The sequence below is a fragment of the Typha angustifolia genome, chromosome 10, assembly GCF_048772165.1.
Source record: "Typha angustifolia cultivar Huaian chromosome 10, ASM4877216v1, whole genome shotgun sequence".
NCBI classification, from domain to species: domain Eukaryota; kingdom Viridiplantae; phylum Streptophyta; class Magnoliopsida; order Poales; family Typhaceae; genus Typha; species Typha angustifolia.
In genome coordinates this window covers 4904682-4914088 of record NC_133248.1, presented here as the reverse complement: position 1 = coordinate 4914088, position 9407 = coordinate 4904682, and the positions used below count along the sequence as shown (strand labels likewise).

The 9407-nt window shown below is 36.0% G+C and overlaps 1 protein-coding gene across 2 annotated transcripts; it reads left to right on the top strand.

Annotated features, from left to right (window-relative positions):
* The first annotated feature begins 4024 nt into the window (after nucleotides 1–4024).
* LOC140768475 (uncharacterized) lies at nucleotides 4025–7179 on the top strand. 2 transcript variants are annotated; one of them, XM_073108757.1, is made up of 10 exons: nucleotides 4025–4172; nucleotides 4296–4421; nucleotides 4503–4574; nucleotides 4662–4736; nucleotides 4882–4965; nucleotides 5908–5977; nucleotides 6045–6136; nucleotides 6445–6486; nucleotides 6620–6700; nucleotides 6818–7179. In XM_073108757.1, the coding sequence occupies exons 1-10, from the start codon at nucleotides 4035–4037 to the stop codon at nucleotides 6893–6895; spliced, it is 858 nt and encodes a 285-aa protein (XP_072964858.1). In that variant the 5' UTR covers nucleotides 4025–4034; the 3' UTR covers nucleotides 6896–7179. The 2 variants fall into 2 exon arrangements, 1 of the variants encoding a protein (XP_072964858.1); XR_012105765.1 differs by lacking the exon at nucleotides 6045–6136 and having other exon boundaries at nucleotides 6818–6878.
* Nucleotides 7180–9407: the final 2228 nt, after the last annotated feature.

The window sequence follows — 9407 nt, the reverse complement described above, 5'->3', positions numbered from 1 at the left end:
GAATTGTAGGATCATCCTTATCAGCTAATAAGAGGTGGTGGTGATTTGGAAATATATCTAAAGAGGTTGGGTGATTTGCACAAAAAATATAATTGGTTTCCAATTTTATCACCTAGGTTTGTTTTAGTTTTCCCTTGCAAGTAGTTTTTTTTTTCTTTTTAAGTTTGTCCTTCTACCACTTGAGTCTTCTTGTTAAATGCTTATGAGATGGAAAGAAATATTATGATACTCTTCTTCTACTTCTATATTTCACTCTTCTCATCTTCTTTTCAACTTTCTAGCTGTCAAGCCCGAAAAATACAAAGGCCTCAAAGATGGCACCCCCTAAAGATGATGAAGAGAGTGCAGTGAAGTAAGGAGAAGATGGTTTTTGGATATGCCGTGATGTTGGATGGTTCAATTAAAAATACGTCCAGATTACACTTGGGAAAGTTAAGCATTTCAAACAATACAAATAGCCAGATTGTAGCACCATTAAGAGTGTTACTGCATAAGTACTTCATGTCTCCTGTGCAGAATATGGTATCCGTAGCACTACAAAGAACCTTCTTTGGATCATCAAACCTGAGAAAATATGAATTAGTTGTCAAGTTTTTAGAACCATTTACTTATCTCTATATTTATTTACCAATCTCATCCCTACTATTTAGGCAAATATTTAAGCATTGTTGGAAGTAAACTCACACTAGCTGTTAGTGAGGATGAAATAAGTTTTTAAATGTTTGAATATGGTACTATCTCTCTTATTCCTCCTTTTTTTTGACTATAAGTAACACTTATTTTACTCAATACGGCCCGTAGTACTTATGACCTAGCTTTTGGTTCAAAATTGGCCTCAATGTGGATTGTAGATACGGTTAGGCTCGAACAAACACCCATTGACCAACCTTAAACTTGTGCTCATGTTGGCTCTTGTCATGAGTCTGCTTCATATAGTTTTGGGCTACTATGAGTCTTGACTTTTGAGTCTTCATGCGATTTTAAGCTCGGTTAGGTCCGACGCCATGAGTTGAGTCGATCATAGGTGCGCAAGACAGGTAGAGTGCACCCATAAATCATCTCAAATGGGGTTATGTCGGTGCTGGAGTGATGAGCAGTATTATAAGACTACTTAGCCTATGGAAGGAATTTGATCCAATCCCTCGGTCGATCTGCCACAAAGAAACACATATAGTGCACAAGCCTGCGATTTACCACCTCAGTTTGGCCATCAATTTTGGGGTGATAGACTGAACTAAGATTGACTTGCGATATGAAAAACTCGAACCAAAACTTACTGATAAAGATGCGATCCTAGTTCGACACGATCGTACTAGGCATCCCATTTAAGCACGCCACTTTTTGAACAAAAATTTCAGCAACCTTCTTTGCTAAAAATGCAGCTACCAAGGCTATAAATTAAGCGTATTTGCTCAGCCCTATCTACCGCCACAAACACCACCGATCGGCCTCAGGCCTTTGGCAGCCCCTTGATTAAGTCCATGGAGATGTCCTCCCAAATCTGCTTCAATATATGCAATTATTGTAATAGCCCGCTTGGTTTGAGTGTCTCTAACTTAACCCGTTGGCAAATTTGACATTTACACACATATTTCTTCACATTTGACTTCATCACTATCCATATGCAGTTTTGGGCTAGCTGTTTATAAGTGCGTAAGACTCCTTCATGGCCTGCTGTGAGAGTGTCATGGAAGTGTGCCACCAATAGATGCTGCAGCCCCTTATTCACAGGTGCTTTGATCTACTTGTGTTCAAACACCAACCTTTTGCGCACCTCATGCACAAGGTGGCTTGAAGGCTCCTCCCTCAGCTCCTTCATGAGCTAGACCAAATTAAGATCCTCTGCACTAGCTCTCCTCATATTTGGAAAGAAAGGGAATGTCGGGGCTGAAAAGAAAGCGAGTTTGTTTGCATCCGGTTGGCGCAAAAGGGCATTGATGGCTCGGTTCTTAATCCCTTTTTATTATAGACCAGCTCATAGTCATACCCAAGGAGCTTCGTGACCCACTGTTGATGTGCTGGGGTGTGGATACGTTGCTCCATGGAGAAAAGTAAGCTTCGCTGATTCATGTGGATAATAAACCATCGATTGATCAAGTAGGGGCGCCATTTGGTAACGGTGTGCAGAATTGTAAGCATATCATGCTCATAAGTGGATAATTGTTGTGACTGGTCCAACAAGGCCTTGCTCATGTATGCTAGGGGCCTTCCCTTTTACATCAAGATAGTTCCAATACCTACACCTAGGGTGTCGCACTCCACCACAAAAGGTTTACTAAAATCTAATAAGGCCAAAACCGACACTGTAGACGTTGCTGCCTTTAATGCTTTGAAAGCCTCTGTCACCTTGTTTGTCTATTAAATTCCTCTTTTTTTTAATAGGGAGGTCAGCGGGGCAACGATTTTGTCATAATTTGTGATGAATCATTAGTAATACCCGTCAACCCAAGGAATTATCTCAATTCTCACATGTTAGTAGAAATCGGCCAACACACCATGTGTTTGATCTTGCTCGGGTTGATCTTCACTCCTTTTGTTGAGATGATTTCCCAAAATACTCCACTCGTGGCACACCCCAAAGCACTTGCTCATCTTGACTTTCAAATTGTTTCACCTCAAGATGCTCGACACCTCTAGCACATGCCGCAAGTGCTTGGTCCAATTTTTGCTATACACTAAGATGTCGTTGGTGTGTTAGTGAACTGATATGACTCGAAACTCATAATAGCTGCTGTGAGTTTGGAACGCCGTCTTATGTACATCCATTGTCAACACGGATTTGATTGCCTTTAAGTGAAGCTTGCTGAAGTAAGCTAACCTCGTGAGTTCGTTCATCAGCTCCTCGATCACTGGTATTGGGTACCGGTCTTTGACGGTGATCACATTCAAGGCTCGGTAATTGACGCAAAACCATCAACTCTCGTCTTTCTTTCAAACTAACATCACCGGCGATAAGTAAGCGCTCCTACTTGGTTGGATGATACCTTGCTCGAGCATCTCGACTACCAACTTGTTAATCTCCTCCTTCCAGACATATGGGTACTGATATGATCGAACATTTGCTAGTTTAGCCTCCGTAATGATCTCAATTTGATGATCATGGTGGCGAGTTGGCAAGTAGTCCTCGTGGCTCCTCGAATTGGTCGCTAAATTCCTGTAGCAACTCATTCACATTAGCGGGAACTCCAATGGGTGGTTGATGTTCTAGTTCAGCAAGTGCCATTTGCATGAGTAGAGCTTGGTCTCCTGTACGAGGAAGGCCAAACTACTCTTAATAAAGCGAAAATTAATTAAATAGAACATAGGGTTCAAAATATAAATCAATGCAAGGTCTTTAGGCATCAAACTCAAAGTCTCTCCTATCCCTAGTATGGCTCAATTTGGGTCGAACTATATCAATACACCACGCTTAGATAGATGCCCATTTGACTTAAGCTCTCATGTAGCTTCATCCGATGGCTTGTGTCACGCCCCGATTTGGAAACATAATATAATCTCTAGGATAAAACTCGAAGAAAATATGAAAGCCCAAATAATAATCAAATCATAAAATAGATTGACACAATGGAAATTGTACCATCACCACTATCCTACTACCCTTTAAGCTGAACACTACTATGCCGATTTCGACCATCCCTTTCCAAGATCTATTTTGATAGATTTGTCATTCATCACAAGTCTATCACAACCCCAAAACCGAGCATCCATCTAACCGTCAAATCTCAAGTTACCTCTTAACCTTAACGATCCACGATAACCGTAACTTTTCGTTCGTAACTCGAAATCTGATTCCGCCTTTGGATTTGGACTTCCAATAATTGTCGGGTTTGGAAGTACCAATTAGATTAAACAGTTGGGTTGAATTAGAGAAAAGGTAAAATTAGACTAAATCAGTAAAGAAAGTAGAAAAATATAATTCGAAAATAGGAAAACCTATTTCTGCTAATTAAAAAATTGAAATGATTTTTGGTGCAGATCGCTCTACCGTAGCCGGCCTTTTAAAAATAGGCTACAAAACAAATATTTTCACCAAAATGGGGGCTTTCTGCCCATTAAGGTATAGAAAACCTCTCTTTCCGCTTCTCCGGTTCCTCCTTCCTCCGCTCTCCTCCCTTTCGTCGCCACCACTACTGCCTTTATTCTCGATTTCCCTTTTCCCGTCAATTCCACAGGTAAACATCTCTTTCTCCATTTTCTTTTCCATTCTTAAGAAGCTGAAACACAGAGCTTTATCTGTAAATATGTAGAATTCCTATAATAGCTTAGGTTTTTTAAGTGAACATTTGGATTTCTAGCTCCCTGGCGGGGTGGCGGAACTGGACCTGAGCTTCATAAGCAAGGGTTTGGCGTTTAGAGTGGACGCACAACTCCAACAACGTCGGAGAAAGATGACTTCCAATTCCGCGTCTTGTCCTTTCAAGGTCTCTCTCTTCCTTTTCTCTTTTGTGCTAGTAGTATTTTAAATTCCTTTTAGTAGTTAATATTTTAATAAATGATTGTAGATAATTTTGGGCTCATCATCAGCATCCCGCAGACAAATTCTGTCGGAGATGGGTTACGAGTTCTCAATCATGGTGCGTATTTCTCTCTTCAAACTTTTAGATCTTTGTGTAATTTTTCTTTCATAAGTGATCTTATTTGACTTAGTAGTTGATTTTTAGAGTGCTGACATTGATGAGAAGGATATTCGAAGGGAGAATCCTGAGGAATTGGTAATGGTTTTAGCTGAAGCTAAGGTCGAGATCTACTCTTTTTAGAGCTCCATTTATTTTGTTTTTTTTTTCCTTTTCTGTTAATTTCTTCTAATATGCTCTTAATGGCATGAAATTATAACTGGATAGTATTAAGTTCTTGGATTGGAGTTTGGTCTTTAATGTGCAGGCAGATGCAATAATAGCAATGCTTCAGAGCAATGGTTTTAAGGAAGTGGATTCTGAACTGACGCTCTTGATTACTGCTGATCAAGTATGTCCAAATTCTATGCCAAATTTGCATAATTTTTATTATTTCTTAATTTGAATAACTTATTTAGATTGTTGTTGAGTAGTTTCTTTCTCTTTTTTAGTTAGTGCTAGAAATTGGTTAACTTCCTAGTAATGGGAGAAGTGATTAATGATTCTTTCTTATTTTTAGATTCATGCTTAAATTCATATTTCAAACTCATTTCAGGCTCTCTCTACATTCTTAGTGCTTTGTTGCTTTGTTTTCAAAAGTATCTCTTACACAACCACTGTTCATCACAATCTTTAGATGTTTGATATATTGATAACTCACAAATTCTCTTCATATTAAGGAGAGTGATTTTGTTCGTAACAAACATAAATAGGATTTCTGTGGTACATTGCATGAAAATTTTCTTTGATGGAAAAATACATTTTACCCTATTGTGGCTTGGTCAAAATCCAATTTGCCTTAGTAAACTATCATTTGTGTCACTTAACCCCCTTTTACTTATCTATGTACAACTGTTAGTTTTCTATACAAAACTAAATGGGAAGATATTTTTTTCAGTAAAACTATCAAAGTTCTAACTATTCTGCCCTCTATATTATCTTATTTTGAAGATTTGTAATGTACTCCAAAGTATAGAAGTGAGAAAGTTTGAGATGAAAGAAGCATATGACTAAAGGATTTTCACAGTTTTATTTTCTAATTGGTTATTGTAAAATGAAACTAGCATTTGGTCTTATGTTAAATTTAATGTCTATCAAGCAATTGCATATAAGTTAAAAGTTTATAACTATAAGTATGTTTAAGTGACGCAAATGAAAGTTTAGGGAGATACCATGAATTTTGGCATTATGGTGGTATAGATTGTATTCCTTTATTTATTTACTTGTAAGTTAATGTACTGATTTTGTTAGAAGCAATTAATCATGATGCATGCTGTCTTCTGACTTTTTGGAGGTTGTGGTCCATGGAGGGATGATTAGAGAAAAGCCAGGCAGTGCAGAAGAAGCACGGGAATTTATCCAAGGTATGCATTTCTCTATCTGGTTTGAATAGTTCCACAGTTCATTTATATTTCAATAAATTTTTACTAGGCTATTCTGGAGGCCATGCATCAACAGTGGGATCTGTGCTTGTCACAAATTTAAAGACTGGGACTAGAAAGAGAGGAGTGGATAAAGCTGAAGTATTGTCTTCTTTTTCCACTTATAGCATCTCAGCATTATTACAGCAGTAGCAAAGAGGGACCTTTTAAATAATTATGAGCATCCAAAATGTTATCAGTTCTCAAAAAGGAAAGTTTTTTAGAATGTATCTTGTATATACTGATCATAAAAATTGCTTTTCTTCCCATAAATTTAATGTGCTATCTTTTGAGAATGTTTCTATAAAGTTCACCAGTATGACCTGAATTTTGTATGAATAAACCTAGAGATCTCGTCTTCATTTTGGCATCATGACTTAGCCATTTGTTATTGCTTTCTCAATACGCAGGTGTATTTTCAAAAAATACCAGATGAGGTCATTGAGAATCTGGTACTTCCACCTTTTCCATATTCCATTCTCCAGCTGTTTAAATATGTCCTTGGTTGTCATATCATTTAAGTTATCTTTCATGCTATTTTTTCTCTATATTGTCAAGTACATAAAATTTTTGGTATTGTTTTAGATTAATGAAGGGGATGTTCTATATGTTGCTGGGGGCCTGTTGGTAGAACATCCGCTAACTTCACCATTAATAGAAGCACTGGTAAATTATCCTAATATTTTCCTTTAGCAGTGTTTTCTTTTTCTGCGGGAAAATTCCCAACTGATATTCCCCCTTTCCTTTTATCCTTTTCTTCTCACTTCTCATGCTTCTTTTTAGGTGGGGACAATTGATAGCGTGATGGGACTTCCAAAAGCTCTTACAGAGAAGCTTATTCAGGAGGCCATTGAAGATTGAAGCACCTAGCTGCAATTTCCAGTTAACTTCTTATTTTGGTAGTGTTCAATGCTTTGATGTGCAATTGCAGTTTTAAGTAGGGTACTGATCAATATATTGTCAATGACTATCCAATACTAGTATGGATTCACAATCTAAAGTTTGCTTTACTCTTCCGGATAAACTGTTGCATATCACATGCTTATTATGATGATCCGTGAAGTTCTAATGTTGTCGCAAAAAGTTGAACAAAGATTAACTGAATATTTAAGGTGTTTCAATGATATTTTATTCGTGCAAAATAATGTGCTATTTTATTGCAAGACAAAGTTGTTTTTTCTTGTATGCATCTTTTTAGAGGAAGTTCTGTTGCCTATTTTGCAATTGAAATGAGCCTCGTTCCGGGAGGTAATAATTGGGAGGAAGAGTAGATCCATTTGTATTTTTGATTGGTGTAAATTGAAGTTCAAGTCGGAGGAGATTGCTATTATTCTTGGATTGCCGCTTCATGTATTTGAGATGACCTATTTTAAGAGTCCAAAGCTGGATGAAGCTGCCTGTGAAGTTTCTTTCGTTCATAAAGAGACTTTACTCATGGCGCACACATAAATCGACAACAACTGGAGTTAGTCTTGGACACATAGGGACGACGAAGAGAGCCTTTGAGATTTTGTGAGAATGTACATATTGTGTTTGTCACCTAGCGTTTTGTTTTAGCGGAGCAATTATATTTGTTCTTCTGAGCCTGTACAGTATCTTGAGATTCGCAATTATATTTCTTCGTCTGGTGATGTTGTTTAGGTTTTTAGTAATCTAACTATGTTTACTTCCATAAAGCAGCCTACGTTTCCCATTAGTTTGCACTCTTAATTCCCACCTAGTTGTCCTCCGTGATATTATACCTATTAAGATCTGATAAGGTGACCTTTATTACTAAAATATCATACTAATAAGATGGGGCAATTTGTACCAAAAACCAGTTGGGTTTTGATTGTCACTTAGTCCTATTTTTCAGTTTTTTTTTGCAGATAAGATATTTTCCCTTTCTATATGCTGATAGGATAATGTATGAATAAAGAGAATGACCCTTACCGTTTTCTTTGTTTTATCCTTCTTTTCTTTTTTGTTGTTGTTTTATCTGCTGCTACAGGTTCTTTTATCTCTTAATTTTCTCTTTATTTTTTTTATGTGTCTTTTTAATCGCTATTTAATTAATAGAGTAAAAAAAATAATTAGAAATAGTTTAAATAACTAATTTAAAAAAAATAATGTAATCTATGTTGCAAATAATTACGGTATTTATTTTAAACAGTTGGGTCAGTTGTACTAAAAATCCACTAGGTTTTTTTATTTTCCGATTATTGTTTTTGATTTTTTTTGCACTTGAGGTTTTTTTTATTTATTTATTTAACTTTGTCTTTCTATTATTTAGTATCTTATTGAATGTTGACAGGACACTATAAGACAGAAATGGATCTATACTTTTTTTCTTCATCATCTTCATTTTTTACTTCATACGCTGCTGCCATTTATTATTATTATTCTTCATCTTTTACTTTTTCTTACTTTTCTTCTTTTGCTGCTGTTATTCCTTATATTCAATATAGATACTGTATAGAAAAAATAATAAAAATGATTAAAAAACAATAAAAGTTATTATTATATTTAATTTTATTAGTAAAAAATAACAAAAGTTATTATTATATTTATAAAAATTGTTAATATGTTTTCTTCTTCTTCTTTTGTTTCTTCTATTGTTGCCTCTTTCTTCTTCTTAATCTTCTTCTTTTTCTATTTCTATCGCTTAATTGTTTTGTTTTTCTATACAAATCTATCTAATCACTCTTTAAATAATAAAGTAAAAAATTAATCGAAGATAGTGGGGAAATAATTATAATAAAGTAAGAGAATCTTTTTCTACTTCTATCCTTTAATTGTTTTTTTTTTCTATAGCTCCTCAAAGATGTCTTTAAAGTCCTACAATGTAACACCCAAACCCTAAATACGTGCATGACACGAGCCCACACGGCACGTGTGTGGCACTTGACCATTTGGTTGGTTCTTGACAATTAAATAAATATATATCAACATCATAATTTTATCCACAACATCTAAACTAAGAATAACTCAAGGCTAACTGTCAACAACATTCACATAATCCTACTTGGGCCTCATATAGGCCACAACATATCATCAAGAGCTTTTCACAACTACATATATGAAACGGTGGTATATACATAATTATATAAGTACAAAGTCACCTACTAGAATATAAGACAAGGATAAAGATACACTTTGGAGGATGTCCACTAATACATTAGATAAGATAACTCATCTAGTGTATAACACTAATCACACTCTACTCTTCACCCACTGGCAAGACCTCTAAGGGAGTATCTTTCTCTACTCGTTCACTTGAGGTTTTGGAAAGGAGAAAACAAAGAAAGTTATGAGCTAAATGCTCACTGAATAAACCTTACTCCGAATAAGTGAAGCCAAACAAAGAGTAAATCATGTATTGGATGATATGAAT

Coding starts and splice junctions, on each gene's coding strand:
- LOC140768475 (XM_073108757.1), top strand. CDS start 4,035: ATGGGGGCTTTCTGCCCATTAAGGTATAGAAAACCTCTCTTTCCGCTT. Junction 4,575..4,661: donor GTTACGAGTTCTCAATCATG/GTGCGTATTTCT, acceptor GTTGATTTTTAG/AGTGCTGACATTGATGAGAA. Junction 4,737..4,881: donor TGGTTTTAGCTGAAGCTAAG/GTCGAGATCTAC, acceptor TTTAATGTGCAG/GCAGATGCAATAATAGCAAT.